The sequence below is a fragment of the Ctenopharyngodon idella genome, chromosome 15 (assembly GCF_019924925.1).
Source record: "Ctenopharyngodon idella isolate HZGC_01 chromosome 15, HZGC01, whole genome shotgun sequence".
Taxonomy (NCBI): Eukaryota; Metazoa; Chordata; class Actinopteri; order Cypriniformes; family Xenocyprididae; genus Ctenopharyngodon; species Ctenopharyngodon idella.
Window position 1 is genome coordinate 27,590,835 of NC_067234.1, and position 12,997 is coordinate 27,603,831.

At 37.9% G+C, this 12,997-nt stretch overlaps 1 protein-coding gene across 1 annotated transcript; it reads right to left on the reverse strand.

Annotated features, from left to right (window-relative positions):
* Positions 1-180: 180 nt before the first annotated feature.
* Positions 181-12,997, reverse strand: appbp2 (amyloid beta precursor protein (cytoplasmic tail) binding protein 2). Its single transcript, XM_051861998.1, has 13 exons — positions 12,618-12,997; positions 10,364-10,452; positions 9,363-9,514; positions 9,157-9,280; positions 8,880-9,048; positions 8,713-8,802; positions 8,553-8,620; positions 8,351-8,456; positions 8,108-8,232; positions 6,729-6,814; positions 6,319-6,509; positions 5,963-6,128; positions 181-3,626 (listed from the first exon to the last, which is right to left on the reverse strand). The coding sequence occupies exons 1-13, from the start codon at positions 12,753-12,755 to the stop codon at positions 3,364-3,366; spliced, it is 1,767 nt and encodes a 588-aa protein (XP_051717958.1). The 5' UTR covers positions 12,756-12,997; the 3' UTR covers positions 181-3,363.

Below are 12,997 nucleotides of genomic sequence, written 5' to 3' on the forward strand. Positions count from 1 at the left end.
TATATGTTCTGTTGTAACTGTTTTGTTGAAATTTTCAATAAAAATGTAAAAAAAAAACCACCTCATAAAACAATTCATTAGCCATGTTTTAGGACAGATACAGTAACTTGGGAGAGATTTCCTAAATGAAACACCTGGTCCTTCATTTTCATGACATTAGTGAAAAAGTGAGCAAATATCTTTCAGAGGTACACATGCTGAGTACAGTCTTTTATTCAATTTTTGTTCAGCCACCAATCCACCCGAAAAAGTGTTTTTTGTAGGATCCTGTCGCATTCAAGTCATAGACTCAAACATAACACATTGACTTCAGAAACAGGTGGAGAATAATCATGTAAAGGCAAAAAATAAAGCAAATTTAATACTTCAGAAGCAATATTGCTCATTGTAGTCTATTAGACAGCTCTATATTGTTTTTTTTTTGTGTTAGAAGTAGTTACAGATTTTCACAATGGTGGATACAAATGAGTTTAATAATGATTTGGTGGTTACAGATGTACAATGTACAGCAGACTCTACTGGGGGTGAGTTACATAAAGCCAATGACTGAAGAATATCCAAGCAGAGGCTTACTGTGGCACAGGTTACTGACATTTCCAGGGTAACAGTCAGTATCAATGTTAAACAACACAAATTTCCTTTTTTTTAACCATTGGACTTCGCTCCTAGAGTGTCTCCAATGGATATAGACACAAACAGGTCTTAAAAACAAAATCATAAAAAGATCACTTCCACTCATAGGTTGTTACTTCAAGGATCGCCATCATCCATCTGAAACAGCACTTTGGCTAAATCACAATCTACACGTGGCAGCACGTCTGAGGACTTTATTAAGATAATTAGCATCAAAAAGGCCCCACTTTATTGTTATCAACCCATAATTACATTCTTCAACTCTCTGAGGGCAGATTTCGAAGAAAAGTGAAGGATTGTAGTGACAGGATTGCTTTTATTGTCAGAGGATGCTATTTATTAATTTCAGTGATCAGTTTAACACTTTCGAGTCGCAAAGTTCATTCTTTGTTCTCTTACTTCATGGGACATTTATTAACTGCTCAGTATAAGATTGTTTTTCTGTCACTATGGAGCTCACTGGGACAATAACCACTTGTAGCTATGCATCTACATCTATATACAATTAATTAAACATGCAAAGAAAGAGAACGTTTGACCCAGAAGCACCTTTGTTTTTGGGGGGACTGTGTCCTATTCAGATTAAAAAAACAGTATGGATTTGATCAACAGTGATCAACCATCTTTCTAACCATGAAACGCCACTTGAGGTTGACGAATGAGCCCTTGAATCGACATTCAGAAGCAAGCAATCAGAGCTACGTTATAAATTCTTTCAGCATCCACCAAGCTTACTTATTTCCCACGTGCATGATTTTCACATCTGATGTTCATATTCCTAAACTCATCATCTGATATGAGAACTCCACTAATTCAGTCCACATAGAGTCACTAGAAATGCAAGTTTGCAAGATCACAGTTTATTTGTTAAAATATTCCATCTCTCTAACCAAGGCAAATTCCTGTCCTTCCCTCGCTGTCTCATGTATGGTATTTTAACCACCTGATTCTTCACAATCAAACCTCAACCTTAACAATAAAGGGATTAAGGAGTGAAAATGAGCAAAGTAACGTCCCTCACATGTTGTAGCCAATCTCTTGCTCGGTTAACAGGGCGAAAGGTGTTTGAAATTCTGCAGATGGAGGTTTCGGCCAAAGCAAGCTACTTGTAAAAGGCTAAAAAATTAGATCCCCACCAGCTGAGAGTCCTTTAAGACTAAGGCTGGGACTTCAGCTCGAGCTGGGGTCCTGGTGCTGCAGCTGCTGCCGTGATCGAGGGCTAAAAAGCTGCAAGACAAACAGCACATTCTACATGACTAGCCTGCAGCAAGGCTTTGTTTCTGCAAAAAAAAAATACAATGAGTTCTCTATGAGGTGTGGGAAAAAATCCACCAATTTAATTGCAACAGTCCTCATTCAACTTGAAATGTTCTCCTTGTCAACTTGGTTACGAGTCGGTGTAGCTTTTGGATATTTGAGAGAGGAGCGGCAGTGAAATGAGTCAGACTGGTTGGATTTGGAGTGGTACAGGTGCATTCATCAAAATATTGCACTGATACTACACAATCGTGTGTGGATTCACACCCCTGCGCACTATACCGTAGGTTCCCCTGCAGGAGAACCTCCTTACAATGACAGGTGCTGCGCTCAGCCTTTTTTTGGTGTCCAGTCAGCTGGCAGTGGGCCAGGGGTGTTAATCTACGCCACCCGGGGCCGAGCTCTGAAAGGAAAACAACAACGACCTGGGAAACCTGGTCCCGTAACTATCACCGCTCCAGCTTATATATATTGTGTGTGTGTGTGTGTGTGTGTGTGAATAAGGCTTCGCTATGACAGAAAGCCGGCTTTGTGAACTCGTCCTCCCACTCAGTTTAGTTTATATTATGGCAATTTGCTGTGGTCACACATGTATTATTATTATTATTATTAACAGAAGTCATTTTGGCTCATCTGTTTGCAACATTACACCTACAAGTTGTAGCATACCTTGCATATAAATTATTGGCAGTTTAAAATAAGCTATGTCAGTACTAAGGGAATACAAAACCAGAAGAGAACTTAAAACAAGGTATCTAGAGCATTCGTAAACCCACTGGTCCATAAATTCCACACATGACATGAATTAATAATAAAAAAAGCAAAAATAAACATAATGGTCCATAATGTAACATGGCTGGTCTCATTTTCCAGAGAGCACACAGGTAATCCTCAAATGCAAAGCTTTGCATTACATGAAATCAAGCTCTAATCCTCGTGTTAATGGGGACACGGACGTCTACGGATGTTCCTTCACTCGGCTATAGGAGAGACGTTCTGTGGTCGCATTTTCTGAGAGCAATTTCTTCCACAAATAGATGATGTGGTGATAAAGTATTTCTGTAGTGTGGAGGAACTCTCCTTCAAATACAAAATAAAATAAAAAAAGAACAGAGGGTGTGTTTTCCGTCTTTGTTGGACTGCTGTTTTTTTTAAGTCAACTCCACTTGAAGTCAGAGAAACGGTCGGGTTCTTCCAAGTTGCGAGAAGAGTGAACAAATTCAATGAATGGTTGCTTATCCATCATGAGTGTTAGCATGGTCGGAAAGATGTCATGGTTTTTCTCCCATTTTAAGGAAAATGGGCACGGGGAGTTGCTGGTAAAAGTGAATTGACAGTCCAAGAGTTTGAGAAGCTCAAGATGATATATTCACACTCCCTGCCTGTCTTGACTACTTGTGAATAAATGGGTGTGAAGGAGTGAAATGGGGGTGGGTGTGCACATCTATATGTTTCGGGTGGGCTTCCCAGTCATTAGCCCAAGCAGGAGCGTCCGGCACCGTGGCTCTGGGAAAGCAGGAAAGACTGCACCACCTGCTCTGTGACCTGGGGGCTCGTGTTGACGTCCTCCAGTGCGTTGGCTACTGCAAACTGCCTGTCCCTTAAACGATTCCAGTTGGACAGAATATTGTGGTACTCAAAGACCTTCTCGTAGTTTCCAACTGAGTTGTACAGTTTTATCAGACCTCTGTAGTCATATTCCAGTCCACTGTAACCCTCCCCGAACAGCTTCTTGCCTGCAGGAAACAGACAAATGCTTTAGGTTTAGGTTAAGAACAAGATTCTAAATTTTGAGAAGAAATAGGGGTGGGCGATATGACCAAAATCTTTTAGCATGGTATGAGAAATTTTATTTCACAACAACGATATATATCACAATATAGTTATTTCTGCTTTAAATAAGGTTATGATGATATCAACATTTTGATACCACTAAAGTTTCATAATTCTTTTCACCATTTTTAATATCTTTCAAAAAACTATTACTAGCCTCAAAAATCCCTCAAGCTTACTGGAGACAAATAAACAGTGATAAAGAGTAAAGAAAACAAACTACAATAGAGCAAATACACAAATGAAGTAGACCTACCTGAAAACGTCAAGCAACAGAAATAAGAAATACTACATAAAATAATCAAATGTATAAAAAAAATGCATAGTATAAATATACATTTATTCTTATTAAAGTTACAAAAGGGATTCAGTCAAGAGCAGTGAGATCTTTCTCTCTTTTTTGTTGCTTGATTAGCATTAAAGGGTTAGTTCACCCCAACATGAAAATTCTGTCATTAATTACTCACCCTCATGTCGTTCCACACCCGTAAGACTTTCGTTCTTCTTCGGAAGACAAATTAAGATATTTTTGATGACAGAATGCTGTCAGATTTCCTTCCATAGACTGCCTTTGCAACTTTCACTTTGACACTTCAAAAAGTTCATAAAGAGATTGGAAAACGAATCCATATGAATCGAGCGGATTAGTCCAAATTTTCTGAAGAGAATCGATCGCTTGTTATCACGAACAGAATTAATTTAGGCTTTTACTCGCATGTAAACATTGATCAGCGAACATAAGCAGATGCTCAACCAAACGTGCTACACGCGCAAGAACAAACCTCTTCTGGAAACTCAAACGTGCTGCGTAACACACGAGAATGAACCTCATTGGTTACGCAGCACGTTTAAGCTTCCGGAAGAGGTTTGTTCTTGTGCGTTTATAAATTAAATCTGTTCGTCATAACAAGCGATCGATTCTTTTCAGAAAATTTGGACTAAACCACTCAATTCAAATGGTTTTCCAATTTCTTTTTTTTTGAAGCGTCGAAGTAGAAGTTGCAAAGGCAGTCAATGGAAGGAAATCTGACAGCATTCTGTCATCAAAAATATCTTAATTTGTCTTCCGAAGAAGAACGAAAGTCTTACGGGTGTGGAACAACATGAGGGTGAGTAATTAATGACAGAATTTTCATTTTGGGGTGAACTAACCCTTTAATAATGACAGCAGGTAAATTTGGATACTGTTACTTTAAGACCGGCTGCACAGATCCATTAAACTCGTGTGTTGTTCTTTCTCAATTTCTCAGTTCTTTTTCAACTGTTTATGTTGACTTAATACATAAATGACTGTTTACTTGCAAATACATGTCACTTGCATGCAAGTATGTGTATTTAACCATTCAATCCCAATTAGGTGGCAAAAAAACGCTCTGTTCAGTTCTCACACGCTCTATGAGCAGCATATCATGTGCATACGCATACGCATCTCTCAGACAGCACGTGCATGTACTGAAATGAGGTCTCTTTCGCCGCTAAATGTGATTTAACGGTTTAAGATCAACTGTTTTTGAACCGCAGTGCTTAAAAACGCATGCAAATAAGGTTTCGTGATCGTGCAGCACAGTCACGTCACATGAGCGTAACAGCGATAGTGACGATAGTCCAAAATCTATCGGTTGACAAATTTTAATCTTGTCTACCAGTAAATCGCCCTCCCCTAAGAAGAAATTAATTCTTCTTTACAGCAAGGAAGCATTAAATGGATCAAAAGTGACAGAACAGACTTTTACATTGTTACAAAAGTTAATTGCAAATAAATGCTGTTCTTTGGAACTGTTGTTCTTTGGAAAAAGTCCAAATAAATTAAAAATAAACCAAACCATCTAGAGACAAGAATGGCAGTGACATATTTTAAGGTATGTCAGTGCAAGTTGCTTTCAGTTAAAACAGCTCAAACATGCATTTTAGTCTGGGACTAGCTTAAGCCTTGTTTGTGAAACCAGGGGTAAATTAATTAAAAACATAACATTTTTAAAATGTAAAATTAAATTGTTAATCTTTAAACAAAAAAACAAACAAACAAAAAAAGACTAATTAAGTATTAGATGGCAGCAAAGACAAACAAAATGTAAAAAATGTGGAAATGAGCACAATTAACCAATTTTGGCCAACATATATATCTTATATCAACCGACATGAATAAAAAAACAAACAAAAAAAAACAACAGCCAATAACTGATGGTACCAATATGTCATGATTGTCCGCCCAAAATGCAACTACAAAAGTAACCCTCACCAATAGCGATGGAGCGCAAGTAGAGGCGCTCGGCATCATCGTACTGATTCATGTCGTAGTTATAAAGCGAGGCCAAGTGTCCCACTGACAGAGCCACCTCATAGTCCTCCTGTCCCAACAGCTGCTCCTTGATCTGAATGGCCTTGATGTGCATCTCCTCTGCCTCCTGCATTAAAAATCACACCATGGAAAGGTCAGTCAGCCCAATAGCGACCTCAAAAGCACTCTATGTTGAGTTTGGCTTACACAATAGAAAAAATACATAGCTTTCACAATGATCCACTTGTGGTGATTTTCATATACTATTCCAATGGTAACATTCTGACAGGTTTAAATAAGAAATAATTAATAAAAACCTTGAATTTGCGCATGGATTGGTAGAGGCGGCCCAGGTTGCCGTAGTGTTTCGCTGTCTGAACGTTAAACTCTCCGAAGGCTTTTTTGGCCAACTGGAGGGAGGAGAGATGCAGATCATGGGCCTCCTGCAGGAGGCGTTCCTCTGTTTCTTTGTTATGGCAATCGATGGCAATCTCTTCCAGGATTAGGGCTTGAGATATAACATCAGAAATACAAATTAGCTTGACGTAACTTGATTTTTCAATGATGTAAAAAAAAAAAGAAAAAAAAAAAAAAAAGCCCTAATCAAACTGAAGAGTGAAAAGATAACGCAACTTTGAACCGTCAAGGGCCGTCTTAATGTTGTCATTCCAGTAATGCAGCTGTGAATGAGGGGAGTTATGAAAGCTTTTCAAAGTGCTAGTCTCACCTTTCACCCTCTTGGACGAGGCCAGCAGCAGATGGTCTTCAGGGAGAATGTGAGTTATGATGTCTATGGCACGTTCTGCGTGGAATCTAAAAACAAAAGTATGAAACTGGTACGTTATTGGATAAACACTTCCATGAAAAAAAATACAGAGGGAAAAAAAACAATTCTAAAAGAACAACTTTATTGTGTTAAAGGTTAGGGCAACTACTGGACATCTGTGTCATGGACTTCTTAACACTCGAGGGACACATAAAATGTTATCAAAGTTCGTACAGGATTAGTTGCAACCAAAAATACTGTTTTGTCTTGGAAAGTGGCAGCTTGCTGTACAAGAAGTGACTCAAGACACCAATTAAATTATTCATTTTTCATGGTGATCTTAATAAGAGGAATGTTTGTCTTCTTTCATAAAAACAGCATTGCTATTTTGCCTCTGACCGATTACGTGTTGTTCAGTGTTGCCTAATGAATTCTGTTTTTGAAGCGAGGGAGTCCCACGTCACCCAAAAATTACAGATTTTTGTAAAAAATAAAAAGGTCATTTAATGAAGGATTTATTCAGAATGATTCAAACGGTTAACAATTAAGAGTTCTTTTTAAAAAATTCATTAAGAGAACCTGTTTATAAGAGTCATTTGTTCATGAATCATCTACAAGCCATGTGTTTTTTATAATTCCATTTAGAAGCATCAGAGAGCAAGCACTGAGTAGCAGTACAGAAATCATTGATATTGTCTATTTACTAGGGGTGTAACCGTACACATATTCGTCCCGAACCGTACGGTACAGACGTCACGGTTCAGTTAATGCAGTTAGACGACGAATACAGTCAGTCACAGGCGATCCACACTCCAATCCAGAAGGGGGCGCATGTGGTAATTCAACGCTGTTTGCTAACCGCCACAACAGGAAAAAGCACAGAAGAAAAGCAGACAATCTAGATATGTGTAATCTCTCAACCTGTGTTTCATACACGGAAAGACAGCTTGAGAATAATATCTCACGTAGCATTACATTTACCTCAGGCAAGTCATTTAGTGTCCACAGCATGTTAGTTCACTAGAGAAATGAACTCTAGACAGGAGCTTTAGCTTATATATTTATTTAGCTTATATATATATTCGTTATATGTACTTTATCTGTTAGTGATGTCTTAATTATTTAATGTTTAAATAAATTTGTAAAAAAAAAAAAAAAAAAAAAAAAAAAGTAATTATAACTGAATTTATTTAAAGAGAGACAATTTGTTCAATAAACCACTGTTTAATAAACCGTCATGTTTGTGTACTGTTACACTCCTACCATTTACCCACCCAGATGTCAGCATAATTCTCTAAATATTGTAATTAATGCACAAAGGACAGGATTGAGACACTCACAGTGCGTTATCGAATTTTCCAGAGCTGTACTGATGGACATAGGATGAATACGCCAAGTCCTCATGTGCAGTTGCAACATGAATATTTTTTCCTCCAAATACAGACTGCCGAATATCGAGTGCAATCTGAAGGTAGAACACACCAATAACAAGTAAATCACCCATTGTCTTTCAACGAATGAGAAAAAGTTTTATTTAAACGTGCAAAGAACCCAAATTTTAAGTCATTCTTACAGTAGCTCACCTGGTAAATTACCACTGACTGACAGATATTATCCACATTTAAGAGATAAAATCCATAATCTAGTAGTGTATCTGAGTATTTTGGGTGCTTGTGCCCAAAATGTTCCCTGAAAACAAAATGTGGAAATACATAAGCAAACATTTCATCACTGTCAAACTGAACATAACTTGCCACACTTTAAAAAAAAAGTGATAGTTCATACCGTGCCAAAAAGACTGCATGTTTTATCAGTTGTTCAGCTTTCCTGAACTCCCGCTTAACAACACAGGCCTGCAGGGATCAATTTCATGATTATGTAATGTGACAATGGATCAGAAGCTTTCATCTATTTAAAAAAACTCCAACATCCAGCAATCACTGACCTTAGAGGCTTGTCTGAGAACATCAACTACTACTTTCACAGGTAAGCCGACAGTGATCTCCCTCATAGCCTCTATACACCACCTATAAGCCTAAAACACATAAGGAACACAACTGTAGAGCAGCCGTTCGCCAAGCAGACTTCTGGTATTGTTGCAATAGGACTTACCTCATCATAGTGGCTTTTGGCAAAGAGCAGGGCACACAGTTCTCCATACAGGGCAGCCTTATTAGCCTGATGGCCGTGTTTGGCTAGTTTGTCCATGTAAGACTGGGCCAGTTTGAAAGTCTCTTCTCCCAGGTGGTATTTGCAGTTGCCATTACGCACATGAAGTAACCTGGCACACAAAGTCACAATAACACATTAATAAGATATCAATAACACTGTTAATATGAATAACTGACCGTTTACAGCTAGAACAGACTCAAGCTGACCGTTTACTCACCTCACACAGCACTCCACTGCACGATACCAGTGAAGAACCTCATCATGTAATGTGCACAGCTGGAGACAAGACAAGAAGACTTTCTCTGCATCTCCATACCAACCGGCATCTGATAAAAAGCCACCTGAGATGGAAGAAAAGTATTATTACAACTGTGCTTGTTATTATAAGCTGAAAGAGTAGAAACATGAGCCAGAGCACCATACCTAAAACAAAGCCAAACTGTATAGCTTTCTCTTTCACATGCGCATCTGATTCTGCTATGTATGAACATCGGCGGCTGAAGGAGTTGGCCAGGACTGAAGCGACCTTCACACCGTGGTCCATCAGAGCCTGGAAGCAGTGGTGTAAGAGGTGCCTGTGGAAGAAAATATGTTCTAAGTCTTTCATCTAATCATTTACAAAAAATATTTTTCATATATTTTAGTTGTCTTTTCTGAGGTAAGAGTATAGGGATGATTCTTTAACTTTATGCAATTACAAATATTACAGTAGTATATTACTATTGGTGGACTAATTCAGTTTTTAGCTGATATCTAAGATAGCTCATATAATGCCAATACATATAACTCTTTACATATTAACATATATAACACTACTGTTCAAAAGTTGGGGGTCAGATTTTGTTTTTTAAAGAAATTAATAATTTCATTCAGCAAGGATGCATTCAATTGATCAAAATTGACAGTAAAAATATTGTTTAAATTCAATTTCAAATAAATCCTGTTCTTTTGAACTTTCTATTCATTAAAGAATCTGGAGAAAAATGTATCACGGTTTCCACAAATATATTAAGTAGCACAACTGTTTTCAACTTTGATAATAAAAAGAAACATTTCTTGAGCACCAGATCAGCATACTAGAATGATTTCAGAAGAATGATGTGACACTGAAGACTGGAGTAATGGCTGCTAAAAATACAGCTTTGTCAGCTTTGCTAAATTAGTAGAGAATTTAAATTTAGCTGGTTTCTGCATCATGACAAAGTCTATCACTACATATATTACTCTACAACCCAGTCTGGCAAAGATGCTAATGAAGGCTTGTGCCATATACACCATGTGAGATTTGAATCATCAGACCAAAATACACACACACACACACACACACACACACAATCTCATTCAGTGTGGCCATATATACATCTTTAAGGTATGGCTTTGAGCTATATTACATTGACAGATAGACTAAGAGTGGACTCAATTACCTTTTGTCAGAGGCCCTGAGGACTTTGGCGAAGACCTCCAGCTCACAAAACTCCCCTCCCAGCTGGCAGAGCCGGCCTTGCTGGTAAAGCTGGAACACATGAAGAAATGTGAGATTGTTGACCCTATTGTACATGTGACACAGCAAAGACAACTCAAGCATTCCCTTGGGGGTGCCAAGGCCCAGAAAACCAGGAAAAGTAGCCAGTATGAAGACAGAATGTACAATCAGGAAGAGTTTGTGCAAGACCAATACGTAATGCGTGCCAATAATATTTTGTTTGTGTAATGGCACATCTGGCTTACACATCAAATATACTGATTTTACAAAGCAGTAAAACCTTTACTTAACCCTTACTGTTATATCTGAAGCTAAAAACAATAAATCACCTTAAGTCAGTGGTTCTCAAACTGTTTGACTCTAAGACCCCCAACATATTCAAAGACCTCATGAATATCCAGCTGTTCTTGATTTACTGTATGTATATATATATATATATATATATATGCGCAAAAGTCTTAGACACATTAGTACAGTAGTCAACATTTGAAGTGGATCAAAACCTTTCATCAAAGTTGTCCTAAAACCTTCTTCTTAGGACAACTTTGATGAACTTTTTTGATCCTATATCTTTTGCTATAGATGATTTTTGTATGCACAAGAAGTCTGACAACAGCCGGTATGCTCCTCATGAAGATCTGATCTCACCAATTGAGTCCATCTGGGATTTCATGAAGAAACAAAAAACTGAGAGACTAAATCCAGAAGAACTGCGGCAATGTCTTTGAGACTCAAACACTTTGTACTTACAATTTCTACCAGGTAAAATATTTTAGAGCTTGGCCTAACTAGAAAAATGTATATTAATTAATTATATAAATTCCCATGGAGATATAAGATTTATTAATTTACATTACTTTTTCACATCTAGAAATCACACTTTCAAAATTAGTCTCCCTCATTTATCTAGGATTTTCAAGACAGTGGGAATACTATTTCTTCAAATAAAAAAAAAACAGTTGTTTCTAACGAATTCATAAGTTGTTTAAATGATTTTTAGTTTCTTTATTTGTCTTATTTTCATGCTCGTTTTGTCTTTAAATCTTAAGTCATCTTTAGACCCCCTTGGAAGTTTGCCGAGTGCCCCTGGTTGAGAATCACTGTCCTATGCAGACCTAACTTTTTTAACAATAGGTGTTCAAGAAAATAAGATTTCTAAAGTCTCCAAACTATCCAGAGAAAGAACAATTACATCAACAAACTTCTCTGGTCTTGTGGGTTCCAGTTAAACTTGATTTGTGTCCTTTCAACTATATCTACAAACCAAATAATAAATACAGTGCCCCTCGCAAACTCAGTTTGGTAATACAGAAATGCAGAATATTTAGTGACCAATTATTGAGGAATTATGAAAGATTTAAGGTCATTTGTCAGAACAAACTCTGATAACCTTTGCATACAAAACAGTGGGGTTGGTCTAATCACATATTTGCCAACTTAAATGTCCAAAATGGCAAATCAAATTAAAAAGACGAGTGGGCAAGTCAAGCAGATCACACTAAGTGGCATTAAAATGCATGAACAATGTAAGCAATTTGGTCCTTTTAGTTAACGTGGTTGTACAAAGTCTTCTCTTTTCAAAAAAAAAAAAAAAAAAAAAAAATCAAGTCAAGAAAAATCTTAACAAGTAAATATTAACTAAGATTAATAAATGCTTCAGAAGTACCTTTCAATGTTAGTTCATGTTTACTATGAATATTATTGTGGTGTCACTTGTGTCTTTTCTGTTAATTGTTTTCACAGTAGTTGTTGACAAACCATTCAAACCATACAGATGTCAGTTATGTCACATAAAACTTATGAATTCGTTAGAAACACGGTTATGGTTTAAATACTCACATGCCATTATAGCTAGTACCCATAAATAAGGTAAACAGAGTAAAAAGTGAAATGTCAGTGTTTTATAGTCTTGACCCAGAGAGCTATTTCTCATGCAGCAGCATATAAACTACAGGCTAAGACAACTGGAACACAGTGTCCACTTCAATCAGTCTTTACCCAAACTGTCACACAGAAAATTAGTGTACTCTTAAATCAGAAACCCTTAACGGTTAAATCGTCTCGTAGCTCGAGTCTCTCCTTATTAGCGCTCCACTGAGAGATTGGTTCAGTTTTTGTTAGCCGAGCTGCTAGTTAAAAGTGTCAGATGCTTTTGACGTTTGTTCCGCACTGACCTCATTCACTGTCCTTCTTACCTTGTAGTACACATCAAACTGTATATTTTCAGGGAGAGAGCGGATGTCCCGTCGCGATCGGCCGTAGTTGTCGACCACGGCTGAGATAGCGGTGTTGTACAGGGTCTCAGGGATCCATTCCAGCTCCACCGCGGCCATATTGTTTTCTTTCACTAAATCCAACCACAGCCCCCCCTCTTCCACTCCTACTTTCACCTCCTTCGCTACCTGATCGAGGTAAAACTCTTTACTCTGACGCTCCTCATACACCCCTGCAGCTGGAAGCGCTTTTTGAGTTCGAAACGGACTGTTGTGATAGGGAACACAACCCTAAGGTTATGCTCTCATGTTTAAAGCTCATCCCCGATCGAGATGCCCCGCCCACTCTATGACACTTCAGG